The sequence below is a fragment of the Scyliorhinus canicula genome, chromosome 14, assembly GCF_902713615.1.
Source record: "Scyliorhinus canicula chromosome 14, sScyCan1.1, whole genome shotgun sequence".
NCBI lineage: Eukaryota > Metazoa > Chordata > Chondrichthyes > Carcharhiniformes > Scyliorhinidae > Scyliorhinus > Scyliorhinus canicula.
This window is the reverse complement of record NC_052159.1, coordinates 66,512,984-66,527,644: the sequence shown is the minus strand read 5'-3', so window position 1 is coordinate 66,527,644 and position 14,661 is coordinate 66,512,984. Positions and strand designations below refer to the sequence as shown.

The window sequence follows — 14,661 nt, the reverse complement described above, 5'->3', positions numbered from 1 at the left end:
GCAAGATTTGCAGTTCAACGGCTGTCATGGGATTTGAAGACCTTTCAAGTGTTCTGGGCTTTGCAAGAAGCCTCAGACATTTGTAACACCTGCTGCTTTAAATATTTTTGTCTGAGGCAGCGGACGTTGTTAGGAGTCAGTGAAAATGCAGAGATTTTCCACTCTACTGCCTGAACTGCTCTTCAACTTTCAGGCAGGGGTGGCTGATGGTGGTCTCAGACGTGGAGTCTGATGGGGAGGGGGTGCTGGAGGGGACCCAACTCCCAAGGATCCTTGGTGGACCCCCTGCAGGATGGCAGTGACAGGAGGGCACGTCATCAGTACCCTGCCCCCCTTGACCATGGCAGGGCTGTACTTGGCCAACCTCATACCGAAGTCCGCTCGGTCGATTTCCCGATGAGGGGGTCAGCGCATCATAGTGGGGGGGGGGGGGGGGGACGCTCAGGCTTCAAACCTGTTAACTGCACTTGTATGCATGCTTAACATTGATTTGTATGTTCCTGCCGGTGCGGGGTGCTGGTGGGTGATTGGAGCATAGCAACAGATATTGCGGGAGAAGCACCATTCTCTGCCCTATCAGGATTCCCTATTAGAGCAGAGGTTAATGGAAAATCCTGGCCACTAGTTTCATGTATTTTTTTTTTTAAATGAATCAACGTCTATATGTTTGTCTCCTGTCCCTGTCTTTTTGATTATAATTTTATCTCCTTGGGTGGCATAGTGCGGCAGAGCACTGCTGCCTCACGGCGTTGAGGACCTGGGTTCGATCCTGGCCCCAAGTCCCTGTCTGTGTGGAGTTTGCACATTCTCACCCCAACAACCCAAAAATGTGCAGGATAGATGAATTGGCCACGCTAAATTGCCCCTTAATTGGAAAAAAATATATAATTTTATCTCCTAATAGTTCCTTGTAATGACTATTCAGCTGGTAGGTATATTAACTGTCATTGAGATTTGTGTGCTACTGAAGCACTAATGAATTTTCCAACATTTTTTATTTTGAATGCCTAAAACACAATGTGTGTGTCGAAAGACAAACATGATTGATGTGCTTAATACTGTTGTTTTAAGAGCGCATGGTAACAATAGAACAGGAGTTATAGATTTTAAATAAAATCTACCACTTTGAATCTTTTCTTTATGTCGTATCAAGAAGACTTCAACATTATGAAATATTTACCATAATGTAGCACTATAAAGTTGTGCTTTCACAAGCCACCTGATGCCAGGTTTTATCAGGTTTGTCAACATTTTCTTGAATATAACTTTTGCTGCTGTTACTTGAAATATGCTGTAACTATTCATTTAAAATATTTATATTCATAAGCACTAATTAAAAATAGCTTTTGCTAAACCCTAACAAATTCCTCTGGGGTTTCTGTTGCATTAATTTAGGGGTGACAATTTATTTAGATGCAGCATTCCAATAAAATATCCCTTCATCACATCTAGCAAATCTCATGTCAGCGCTAAAATTCATGCATTTTGTGCCCATTGCACTTTATAATAACTTTACAAAGTAATACATTTCAAGCAATGATAGATGAGCACAAAATACATTTTAAAAATGTAAAAATGTTTTGATTGCCATTTAGAATTTGTTTAGAAATTTTCTTAAAGCTTCTCTGCTGCACTAAATAATTCACCATTCTCAAAAATCTGCAAACTCACTAATGGGGCCCCAGAACAACCTTATTACTTTAGTCTTTTGTGCAGTTTAGACCCCTACATTTTCCCGGACTCTGCTTTACATCGGGAAATACCACTAGAAAACAAGTCAGATCATTTCGGGAGATGTTTAGGAACAGGCCAGAATGTTTGGTATGTCAATGTGTTTGGTTGGTCAATGTATTTCTGCTTAATTTTCATGTTTATTGCATTACAGGTGTATGGGCATCAGTCTATATTTCGGTACCCTAAAACCAACTTGTTTAAATTGCTCCTGATCTTGTAAAATTGTCCCTGAATAAGGTGTCCCCAAGAACAGAATGACAAAAACGTAACAGTCATGATCCTGGATAAGAATTAAGAAGCTTGAATACGGAACATCTTTTCCGTGTTTCACTGTTCTCTTCTGCCTCATTGGTCCAAGGACCTTTAGTAAGCACCAACAAATAGCATATTCTGGACTCAAACAATCCTTCATGATATTTATGGCAAGGCACTGACTACAAATTTGGACATTTGGGTAACATAGCAGGATTAGCTATCGGTGCGGCTTGTGTGCACTCTAAAACGTCCATACACAAGGCTTCTACAGCATCCATCCTTTCGATATGCACAAGTCTGGTCAGAAGATCAGGGATGCTGTAACCTGCTGTGCTTATACGGTCGAAGAGTTGCATTCCATCCGTCATTCCACCTATTTCATCCCTCTTCAGCCCAAAACTCTCCGCCAGATGACGCCATGTTTTTACAATAGCTTTATCTGTGCTGTAGGTAGAGCTCAACATTCTGCTGGTTTTCTCGAGACAGTCGAAAGGCAGTTCTGTCGGGCTGAGCCCTGAAAATAGGGATTATAATAATTAATTTCAAATGAATCACTTTTACAGCAGTATTATTTTGCCACCCTCTCCTAAATCTGGAAATGCACTTTCCCAATGTTTTTAAATTTGCAAAAGGAGCCTGGGATCACCTAAAATTATTAAAAATGATCCACAGAATTAAATAAAACTACCCAGGAGCTATATTCTGAAGTAATTATACGGTATGTGAAATTTTCTGCTATAAAACTCTCCATCTCTCTGTACCGCATATAATGAATATTCTGAATTGTAGGAAAGACCAATAACAGGTTTTGATTTCTCAGCAGTGAGTTATATTTGTACATGCTGATCAATAAGGCATCCACTAGTTTAACGATCTGAATTTATTCAGGTATGAATCAATAAGAATTTTGAGGAAAAATGTAATGCCATTTTTCTTGAAACATAAATCCTAAATATAGGAGGGGATCTTTTTTGAACGATTAAAATAAATTATCCATAGGCATTGGAGCATTTTAAATAAATTCAGCGCATTTCCTACATCAAATTTTATTAGAACTCATGATTATAACTAATTAATTTTTTCAATAAATATGTTAACATAAACTCAAATAAAAGCAAAGTACTGCAGATGATGGAAATCTGAAATAAGAACAGAAAATGCTGGATAAACTCAGCAGGTCTGGCAGCATTTGTGGAGAGCGCAAATAAAGTTAACGTTTTGAGTCCATATAACTCCTACAGTTCTGTAGAAGGGTCATATGGACTCAAAATGTTAACCCTATTTCCCTCTCCACAGTTGCTGCCAGACCTGCTGAGTTTATCCAGCATTTTCAGTATTGAACATAAACTCTATTCAGTTGCCCTGACAAGTAGATTTTATTAAAGTCAGTGTGCTTTAAAACTTTTGATACTTTTCTCAACTTGCAGCTAAGTAGCTTCGGGAAAATCCACAAAGTTGAAAATAATTAATGGCCTACTGTTTGCAATGTTTTACAGACGGATTGCTGATGCATTACCTTCGGTGAAACTGCACACTTTCTTACACAATTCAAGTATCTTTTCCCTTCGTGTCTGTATCTGGAACATTAACAAAACTTATTATCAGTTTAAAAATAAACATGTTAAGAATCAAATACTGGTAAGTGTGTCTCTAGATGAATGCACTATTAATCTTTGGGCGATGTATAAAAAGCACATTAGTGTGAACGTTGTAACACATTGGTTAGTAATGCATTGGTTGTCACACTTGTAGTTCTTTGTACAATCTTGCTGGGCTCGAGTAAAAATGTACAAATGCAGAAAAGTGAATCAAATGTGAGCCATCTGAGCCATTAAAATGGGATTCGAAAGAGAATATCCTAGATCCATAAAGGAATACAAGAATTGAACCCCGATAATTAGTTTGTGATTATCACAGTTCTAGAAACAGGGACATTGGCTCAAGCTTTGAAGAGGAAATGCATTCAAGCTATTGACATTTAACTCTATGCAGATGGTGGTGTTACTGTGGTTCTCAAGTCATGGAAGATGCTATAAACATGCAAGTTCTATTTAGCTCATTTAGTGAATTTCTGGAGTGCAGGGCTGGTGCTGCACTAAGTTATGCTCCTATCTTAGTTCATACACCTAAATAACTAATCTTTAATTGGTACATATTTTAGCACTCTTTGATAAATAGCTTCAAAAAATCACCTTATGTTAAGATAGTCTTGTCATGCTGTCGAAACATTTCAAATTCAATTGACACAATAAATAGTTTTTGTAATGCAACAACTATGATTAATTAGACAAATATACAAGACATTTGGTGCTAGCAAACCACATTAAGATGATTAACTGGTTAATAGTTTTTTTTCTCAGCCAAGACTATCATGGAGGGAAATCACCACAAGAATTACAGCAGATTCAGCCTATCAACATTTTTATGAGGTAACAGGGTTTGGGTGATAAAAAATCCGTTTTGCCATGTCTTCCATATTTTGAGATCAAGCATATGTGAGGAAAAGTCAAACTTTCAACCCTCCTCCAAATAATGATGCAAGATTTCCTGAATTGTCAGAAAAGATCTTGGTTTAAACATGTCATCCGAAGGACAGCACTTCTGACTGTGGTGAACTCTCGTGGCCAAGGGTTGTATCATGACCGGTAAAGGCTTGGAGGGCCGAAGGGTCTGGTCCTGTGCTGTATTGTGCGTTGTTCTTTGATGAGGAACCCATAATTCATAGAATTTACAGTGCAGAAGGAGGCCATTCGGCCCATCGAGTCTGCATTGGCTCCTGGAAAGAGCACCCTACCCAAGGCCACTCTATCCCCAAAACTCAGTAACCCCACCCAACACTAAGGGCAATTTTGGACACTAAGGGCAATTTATCATGGCCAATCCACCTAACCTGCACATCTTTGGACTGTGGGAGGAAACAGGAGCACCCGGAGGAAACCCACACACACACGGGGAGGATGTGCAGACTCCGCACAGACAGTGACCCAAGCCGGAATCGAACCTGGGACCCTGGAGCTGTGAAGCAATTATGCTATCCACAATGCTACTGCGCTGCCCTAAATGACCGCAACCATTCCACCAATCGAGCAAAACTGACAGTAAATTCTTATTCCTAAGTATCATAGAACTAATAGTTTGACAGGATAAATCCTTATAGAATTTACAATGCAGAAGGAGGCCATTTGGCCCATCGAGTCTGCATCGGCTCTTGGAAAGAGCACCCTATTTAAGCCCACACCTCCACCCTATCGCGTAACCCCGTAATCCCCGTAAACCTCTTTTACACTAACACAATGAAATCACACATAATAGCAGGTATGGTGGTACAGCGGTTATTTTGCTGAACTAGTAACACAGCAGCCTGGACTAATGGTCCAACAGAATTTAACTTCAAATCTTCATCGTAGAAGTTTGCAAATTTCAATTAATTTTTTAAAAACTGGAAGTAAAAATCCTGTCGGTCCCAGTAAAAAACAAAGCTGTCATAAAAATCAACTGGTTTAGAAATGCCCCCCAGTGAAGGGAACCTACTGCCTTTACTCAGACTAGCCATAAGAGCAGAATTAGGCCATTCGGCCCATCGAGTCTGCTCTGTCATTTAATCATGGTTGATATGTTTCTCATCCCCATTTTCCTGCCTTCTCCCCATAACCCCAGATCCCCACAATGTGATTCCAATTTGACATCAATGTAGTTGATTCTGAGGTGCATAATGGACCGGATTTTCGCAGATCCATGGAGATTCCGCAAAACTCTAAAAAAGGCAGCCGTCCCAATTTCCCACAGGTCCCGTTTTGCTGGTAGTGGAAAGTGTGCAGAGCATGATTCACACTTGAAGGAAACCCAAATACGGTGGAGCCATTTAAGCTCAGTACTGAATTCTAACAGGCTCATTTATGCTGAACCCTCAGTGTGGGCATAACAAATTCTTAGAGTAATTGTAAATGGTCGTGAAGAGCGGTAAGGTCATTAGAACTGACAAGCTGTGAAGTTATTTAAACCCCCAGCACATCAAAAATAAAAAAGTCTGCCTGTGTCAGTGAGGGTTGAACAAAAATCTGTTCTAGTAGTTGCAATCACTGCTTGTTGCTATTTCCCCAAGGACTATCTTTATGCCATTAATAATACTTGGCTGCTTTCCACACCTACAATTATGTCAGCAGGAGGTCTTATGTTCACAGTTTGATTGAGAAATTAAAGCGGTTATTAAAGGATTAGTTATCTTTGATGTGAGGTTATGATTACAGGTTTGTTTTTATTATTAGGGATTAAGTACTCGAGGGGATTTAAATGTTTTGACTGGCACCATGACATGGTGGACACTGTAAGCTGGTAGGAGTATGTAGAGGAAAAGGATGGTGAATGCAGGGACATAGGTTAGTGTCAATTTGCATGGGGGCTATAATGGACCATGGAAATGGCTGGGGTGTGGAAAGAGTTGAACTATGGATATGGAGGTGTCATGGGGAGTGGGTAGAGGTGATGGGGTATAAGTGCTGAGGGTTGGAGGGCCTAAATTGTATTGCAACAACCCGAGGAATACCTCTTAACCTTCCTGCCTTGGAACTCAGCAGCCCTTATGGCTGTCTCTGTTCTGCGTCCAGGTGCAGCAATCTGCAACCACCTCAAACTCTCCCCCCCCCCCCCCCCCCCCCCCCCACCATGTGAAAATTGAACACTTGCTCCCTGGAATTTCCTGCCTAATGCTGCCCATCTCACTCATTTGAATCCAATCATTACTACTCGGAATCGAACCATAGTTATAGCACAGAATAGAAGCCATTTAGCCCACATGTCTGTGCCGAATTCAAGAAGAAAACTTACCAGAACCATGTCATGGCAAATAGGGATAGACAATAAAATGCCGGTCTTGCCACTGATTTGCCATTGCTCGAGGATGAATGAATAAAAAGTTAATTTGTTTTTACATTAAGTATAATCCTAGAAATGCAAACTTCTACATGTTAGTATTTTAATATGATCTGTCTACACCACAGATTCTACTTTATGCCACTGCGCAGAAACATAAATTGCTAATATAAAAAGGCAAAGAAAAATCCTTTTAATGACATTGTGAACTCAGTGCCGCAGGGTCAAATTATATGAATGAAGCCTTTAGTTTTCATATTTATTTATTAAACCACTTATGTGGTTTTGTGCATGAATTTGCAATTGTATTCAAGAAGAAAATGTCCAGCTAGTGTGGAGAATGGAAATATTCTTTTAGATAGAGTATAGATTAGCTTATGTTGTGTTGTTGGGATAGATAAGGATAACATAATAATAATAACCTTTTACTGTCACAGGTATGAAGTAACTATGAAAAGCCCCTAGTCGCCACAATTTGGCGCCTGTTTGGGTAAGCTGGTACGGGAATTGAACCCGCGCTGCTGGCCTTGTTCGGCATTACAAACCAGCTGTCTAGCCCACTGAGCTAAACCAGCCCTAAACGTGTAACCCATGTTGCACCTGACCGGAGAACTCCTGAAGCTGGCATGGGATGCAAAAAGTAGAAAAAAGTTCCTTTCCCAACAATAAATTTGTCACCTTGATCCTCGCTTGGTGTAAACTTTATGACTGGGAATAGGAATAAAATGCTATCTTATAGTTGATGAGTTATTGTAAGCCAGTTGGTCTGCCTTTACAGCGTCGCCTTCAATTCCTGAAACTGTCCTTTACCTTTACAAATGCATATCTCTGGAGCAATGCATAATCTTCCCAGATCCCACCTACATTTTATTACATACAGAAGGCCTTACCCCAGTTGCTTTGCTGTTTGCTGATTTATCTCTTGTTAAAGGAACAAGTGATAAGAGGCATAAATCAGACATTCCACGTTTTTCCAAAGCAGCTTCTTCATCACTGTCCATACTCCGACTTAAAAGTTGTTCATTTTCTGAGGAAGCATCATTTTCACTGGGAAAGAAGACATGTTGTCAACAGGAAATATTAATGAAAAATAAACAATCTACATCAAGATTTATCTATGCACCGTAAAATATTCTTCAATCTGCATCTCTATTACAAGTTAAACGCCACTTAAGGATAATGAGCTAAATATTTTAAGAAACCTTGATATTTACTCAAACAGTAATAGAAGAAGGAAAGCAACAGCTAAAATATTGGGAGTTCCTCAAAACAGATTTTGGTTCTATGATGGCAGATTTAGTGCACCAGTGTACTGTGCCTAAATATGTCAAATGGCCTTTTCTCATCCTTAACTTATGTCTGATCTCCCTGATTAATGGGAGTCCAAAATATTTTCACAATTTCTAAAGTACATCTCATGATGTGCCAGAAGCATCAGGTCACATTGTTTGGGTACCAGAAGCCATTAAAGGGCTGCTGGTGACCATTGTAGACTGGTGCTTTTTTGCTTTCCAGGTAGAGACACTGGAAAAAGTTATAGAATGAAGATGGACACACATCTATTTTAAATTTCAAAAGTGGTATCTTGGACTGAATTGTACATCTGGCAAATGTTTCTGTCTGACAGAATGGGGATTTTGTATTGAGGAAAAACATTACAACCTGGAGGTTTTTTTCTCTATTATTGAATCCCAGAGTTGTGAATCATTACAAATTCAGGTGGGTATGCAACAAAAATGTTTTCTACTATTTTCAAGCAACTTTCTCAATGGCAATATCTATTATTAAATTCATATTGGTTTGCAAGATTTGTATGCTTATTGTTAATATTATAGCCCTTAGGCGACCAAAAAATATACAAAGCACAGAAATCAGTGCAAATTGACTTACTTTTTCTCAGTCTTAGGCGGAACTGCCTTTAGTTTATTGTCAAATTCATCTTTCTCAGAGAATATTACAACATTTTCTGTTAAAAACAAAACAAAAGTTGATGCATGATCTAAAAGGTAACGCATGAATGTGAATGATTAAATAATGAAGGGGCAAAAATTTTATTTTGGGTACAATCGGCAATATGGGCACAAATTACAACTGATATTGTGTTAGTTTTGAGAAGTGGTTCTTTTGCTCAAATGCATTTCGATATCACAAAAATTAAAATCTGCCTTGAATCAATGCAATTGGGCAAAGTTTTAGCAAGTCCAATCCACCTAACCTGCACATCTTTGAACTCTGGGAGGAAACTGGAGCACCTGGAGGAAACCCACACACACACAGGGAGAATGTGCAGACTCCGCACAGACGTGACCCAAGCCGAGAATCAAACCTAGGACCCTGGAGCTGTGAAGCAACTGTGCTAACCACTATGCTACCGTGATGCTATACTACACCTCAGAGAAGATGCAATTCCATCATTCTGACTCTTCTACAAAGTGCAGTTTACAAATACAAGAGGAGCTAAAGAGTGAGTTGGATTACATGGAGCATAACAGCATTATCCATCATGTGCATCAGCATACTGACAGGAGCAGTTTCAACATGGTCATGCTGAGAAAAGATGAGACAATCAAGATATGCTTAGACGCAAGATCTTGAAATATTGCACAGAAGAGGTGACCAGACAAGATTCTAACATTAGAGGAATTGAATCTCAAATTCACAGGAGCAAGGCTTTTCTCCAAGTTGGACAACAAACAGGATATTGGTCGGTTCACTTGGCAGAGGGACCTCAAGAAATTGCTACTTTCAGAACACTATTCGGAAGATACAGCTTCCAGAGATTGCCTTTTGGTTTGTCCATCGGTCAGGATCGGTTGGACAGAGTTACAGAAACAAATCCCTGGATGCGAATGTATCGCCGATGATATTGCAATGATGGGTGAAACCAAAGAAGTGCATTACTGAAATCTACACTTACTGGTGGCAGCAGCCTTTCGTGGAAGATTCAACTTCAAAAGCAAGAAATGCCAGCTAAATGTGGGTCAGTTCTGTCCTGGCTAAGCAAACTAGAAGACGTATGAGACACATCTACTCCCTCGGACAAAGATGACTTGCAGTGATGCTTCAGATTTTTCAATTTCTTAGCATCATACATACCCAACTTGGTCAATAAAGCATCATCACTGAGAGAGTTGCTAAGGAAGGTGTCTTGCAGGAAGACGAAAAGCATGTGTTTAAGTCTCTTAAACAGACACTGTGAGGAGAGACATGTATTTTATAATACTATGACTCAAAAAAGGGGACAATCTTAGAAGTTGACGCATCTTAGAAGGGGTTAGGAGCGTGAGTTATGCAAGAGGGTAAATCGATTGCATTTGGTTCCAAACGTTCACCAAAAGCTCAGTTTAATATTTGAACATAGAGTCGAAGACACTCATTCTAGTATTCGGTATCACATGGTTCTACACATACCTATTTGTGACAGGTGCGCCCCTCGGACTATATTGACAGTGAGGACTTCCTGGGGCTGAAGATGGGGAGAGCTTCAGGTGCTGGAGATTGGGTGCGCTCTAGCTATGCAGCACGGTAGCACAAGTGGATACCACTGTGGCTTCACAGCGCTAGAGTCCCAGGTTTGATTCCCCGCTGGATCACTGTATGTGTGGAGTCTGCATGTTCTCCCCGTGTCTGCGTGGGTTTCCTCCTGGTGTTCTGATTTCCTCCCACAGTCCAAAGACGTGCAGGTTAGCTGGATTGACCATGATAAATTGCCCTTAGTGACCAAAAAGGTTAGGAGGGGTTATTGGGTTACGGCGATAGGGTGGAAGTGAGGGCTTAAGTGGGTCGGTGCAGACCCGATTGGCCGAATGGCCTCCTTCTGCACTGTATGTTCTATGCCTATTTTAAAGAATACAGCACATTTCGTCTTCAGCAATGAAAGCATATTTGTGTCTTTTAGTACAGCCTAGCTATGTGAAGCTGGATTTTATTGATGAAAATGTAGGTATTGAGACCGGATGAACATTAAACATTTTTTTTTAGAGTACCCAATTAATTTTTTCCAATTAAGGGGCAATTTAGCGTGGCCAATCCACCTAGCCTGGGGCGAAACCCACGCAACGCGGGGAGAATGTACAAACTCCACACGGACATTGACCCAGAGCCGAGATCGAACCTGGGACCTTGGCGCCATGAGGCAGCAGGGCTAACCCACTGCGCCACCGTGCTGACCAGACCAGATGATCATTGACCATGCAATGCACCAATACTTATCAAAGATACCTCAAAGTCTGACAGAGTTATTTATTAGCACCAGCAAAGGATTCACATTAAGTGAAACATACATGTTAATTCTGATTTTCGTTTACGGGTACAACAAATTTTTGTACAGAAAAGCTACTTGTGTTACACGGAGTCCTTGAAGGTTTTGTAATTCTGGATGGGGCCCTAGAACCAATGAGATTGAAAATCCCAGTGTAGTGTGTAATATGAATTTCATAGCAAGTGTAAAATGATGGCATTTGTCGCTGTCCTCAATAAAAATTGCCCACAAAGATCTGGTGATCTCAGTGGTGTTGTCTTTCCCTTTCCAGGTGTCAATCTGAACTTGGCAATGAATCAAGGGATCAACTCCAGGAAGTGAAATGCACACATATCCTTTACTTTGAACTAAATCTTACGGTAAGAGCAGGGCTGGCTGCGGGGGTGGGGGGGAGGGGCTCTGCCAGGCCTGGGGGTTGCAGCAGGGAGTGACTAGGGGATGGGCCGTGGGGTCGGGGTGACCATCCCCCCCCGGGGACCGGGCATCCAGGCATGGACCGCCATTGCCGCGGCCTGCAAGGCAGCCATCTTGCTGCGCACCCCACTGACTGCCGACTGTAGCGTGTGGTTGTGCAGAGTGACAACGGCCATACGGATGCACCAACCCCGCACTTCATCCCTCACCTCTACCCACCACCCCGCACCCCAGCCCCCACCCTCCAACCCACCACACCCGCAATTCACCCCACCCCCAAACCGGCTGCCAGCCACCACACGCTGGCAGGGAAGCACGTGACCCACCCAAGTCCACAGTAACCCCCAACAGGAGGGCGCCGGATAGGATCCGCGGAACGTACCGCTGGCATGGGCAGTGCCACCCAATGGTACCCCTGGCAGCAGGGACGGGCACCAGTACCAGAGGCCTCCATGGTGGGTGTGGGGATGGGGGAGGAATGGAGGGGGACATGCAGGGCAGGGGCAGCAGTGCAGACCGGGCCACCGTGTAGCCCGGTGGTCCTGCTTGGGCACGGGGGTATGTGCCATGCTAACATGTCTCATTTTCACCCCCTGTAGACCATGGACTTCGGAATCCAAACAGGATTGGGGGTCTTCATCCTCGTTGACGCAGCCCTGGGGGATGGACTAAGGCTGCATGAACAGGAGTTGCTCGTGCACCATGCGGTGTTGGCCTGGATGGTATGCATGGTCAGCACCTCCACCTGCTCCTGCAGGTGGCTAGACTCCTCCAATTGCACCTGCAGGCGCTGGATGGTTGCTGACACCCCCTCATGCAGTCCCTGGCTCTGTGACTGGATTTCCACTATCTATCATAGAATCACAGAATTTACAGGGCAGAAGGAGGCCAATTGGCCCATCAAATATGCACCAGACCTTGGATAGAGCACCCCATTTAAGCTCACACTTCCAACGTATCTCCCTAACCCAGTAACCCCATCCAAACATTCTGGATACTAAGGGCAATGTAGCATGGCCAATCCATCTAACTTGCACATCTTTGGACTGTGGGAGGAAACCGGAGCACCCGGAGGAAACCCACGCACACACGGGGAGAACGTGCAGACTCCTCACAGACAGTGACCCAAGCCAGGAATCGAACCTGGGACCATGGAGCTGTGAAGCAACTGATGCACCATCGATTGCACGCGAGGCGAGTGATTTACCAATGTCAGGCTTTAATTAACTAGAACACAGCCTGGCGATCGTCTACAGTGGAAAGGAACGATCGTCAGGCTTCTGAGCATTTATACCTCGTTGATAGAGGCGTGGTTAACTCAGCCTCTCGGCCAATCGGTCGAGAGGCACATGACCGACCAGGGCCAATGGTAAGCCGACGTTCTGGCCCAATGGCAGACGAGTATGCAGATCATATCATCACATTCACCCCTTACGGAGAAGGAAGGCGGGGGGGGGGGGGGGGGGGGGGGGGGTGAACGAGACCCGGGGTGGGGGGGGGAAGAACTGATGATATGAGTAGCCGTCGGGAGAATAATTTTCTCTCTGTACCCTTGTCGAATTTGGGGGCTTGCCACTGGCCCAGACATAACAATATTTACAAAAGGAAGTCCATGGGACCGTAGAACTCTAGATGGATTCGATCAGTCGTTTGGTGGTCCTTGACGTCCTGGCCGAGCGCCGTAGTGGAGGAGGTGTCGTCGGATCGGCTGATGGTCCTGCTGATGTCCTGGAGTCCGGGAGCGATAGACCTCGAGTAGTCTCCGTCACCTGAGCTGGCCACGGAGACGCCATGGATGACGGATGGGGAAGCTGAGTGGGGTGCTGGGGTGAAAAAGGGGAGGGGGGGTCTGTGGTGGGGGGGGGGCTGCATGCCGGCGGGTGCCAGGTCCCGGAGGGAGACCGTGTCCTGCCGACCGTCGGGGTACTCCACATACGCATACTGCGGGTTAGCGTGGAGTAACTGGACATGCTCCACCAACGGGTCGGACTTGTGCACCCGCACATGCTTCCGGAGCAAGATGGGCCCGGGGGTGACCAGCCACGTCGGGAGAGGGGATCCGGAGGACGACTTCCTGGGGAAAACAAGAAGACGCTCATGAGGTGTCTGATTAGTTGCAGTACAGAGGAGTGAGCGGATAGAGTGCAGGGCATCGGGGATCACCTCTTGCCATCGGGAAATAGGGAGATTTCTAGACCGGAGGGCTAATAGTATGGTCTTCCAGATGGTACCATTCTCCCGCTCGACCTGTCCGTTACCCCGGGGGTTATAGCTGGTCGTCCTGCTAGAGGCGATGCCCCTGTCAAGCAGGAATTGACGCAGCTCGTCGCTCATAAATGAGGACCCCCGATCGCTGTGAATGTACGCGGGGTAGCCGAACAGTGAGAAGATGGAGAGTAGGGCCTTAATGACGGTCGATGTGGTCATGTCGGGACAGGGAATGGCGAAGGGGAAGCGGGAGTGTTCGTCGATAACCGCCAGGAAGTAAATGTTGCGGTTGTTAGAGGGAAGGGGCCCCTTGAAGTCAATGCTGAGACGTTCAAAGGGGCGGGATGCTTTGATCAGGTGTGCGCGCTCGGGGCGGTAGAAGTGCGGTTTGCTCTCGGCGCAGATGTGGCAGTCACGGGTTACTGTCCTGACTTCCTCGATAGAGTAGGGCAGGTTGCGGGCCTTAATGAAGTGGTGTAGGCGGGTCACCCCTGGATGGCAGAGGTCTGCGTGGAGGGAGCGGAGGCGGTCTATCTGCGTGCTGACGCAGGTACCGCGGGACAGGGCATCAGGAGGCTCATTGAGCTTCCCAGGACGATACAAGATATCATAGTTGTACGTGGACAACTCGATCCGCCACCGTAAAATCTTGTCATTTTTGATCTTGCCCCTTTGTGCATTATCAAACATGAAGGCTACTGACCGTTGGTCTGTGAGGAGGGTAAACCTCCTGCCGGCCAAATAGTGCCTCCAATGTCGCACGGCTTTGACTATGGCCTGGGCTTCCTTTTCCACAGATGGGTGGCGGAGTTCGGAAGCCTGGAGAGTTCTGGAGAAGAAGGCCACGGGTCTGCCCGCTTGGTTCAGGGTGGCCGCCAGAGCTACTTCTGAAGCGTCGCTCTCGACCTGGAAGGGGAGGG

General features: G+C 44.3%; 1 protein-coding gene across 1 annotated transcript in view; it reads right to left on the bottom strand.

The window, feature by feature from the left end:
- Positions 1–452: 452 nt before the first annotated feature.
- edar (ectodysplasin A receptor) overlaps positions 453–14,661 on the bottom strand; it is a 136,144-nt gene continuing 121,935 nt past the window's right edge. Inside the window, exons 9-12 of the mRNA XM_038819029.1 lie at positions 8,749–8,824; positions 7,749–7,905; positions 3,506–3,566; positions 453–2,503 (exon numbers count right to left, since the gene is read on the bottom strand). Of these exons, the coding sequence (XP_038674957.1) occupies positions 2,169–2,503; positions 3,506–3,566; positions 7,749–7,905; positions 8,749–8,824 (629 nt within the window). The 3' untranslated portion in view covers positions 453–2,168. The remainder of the gene's footprint in view (positions 2,504–3,505; positions 3,567–7,748; positions 7,906–8,748; positions 8,825–14,661) is intronic.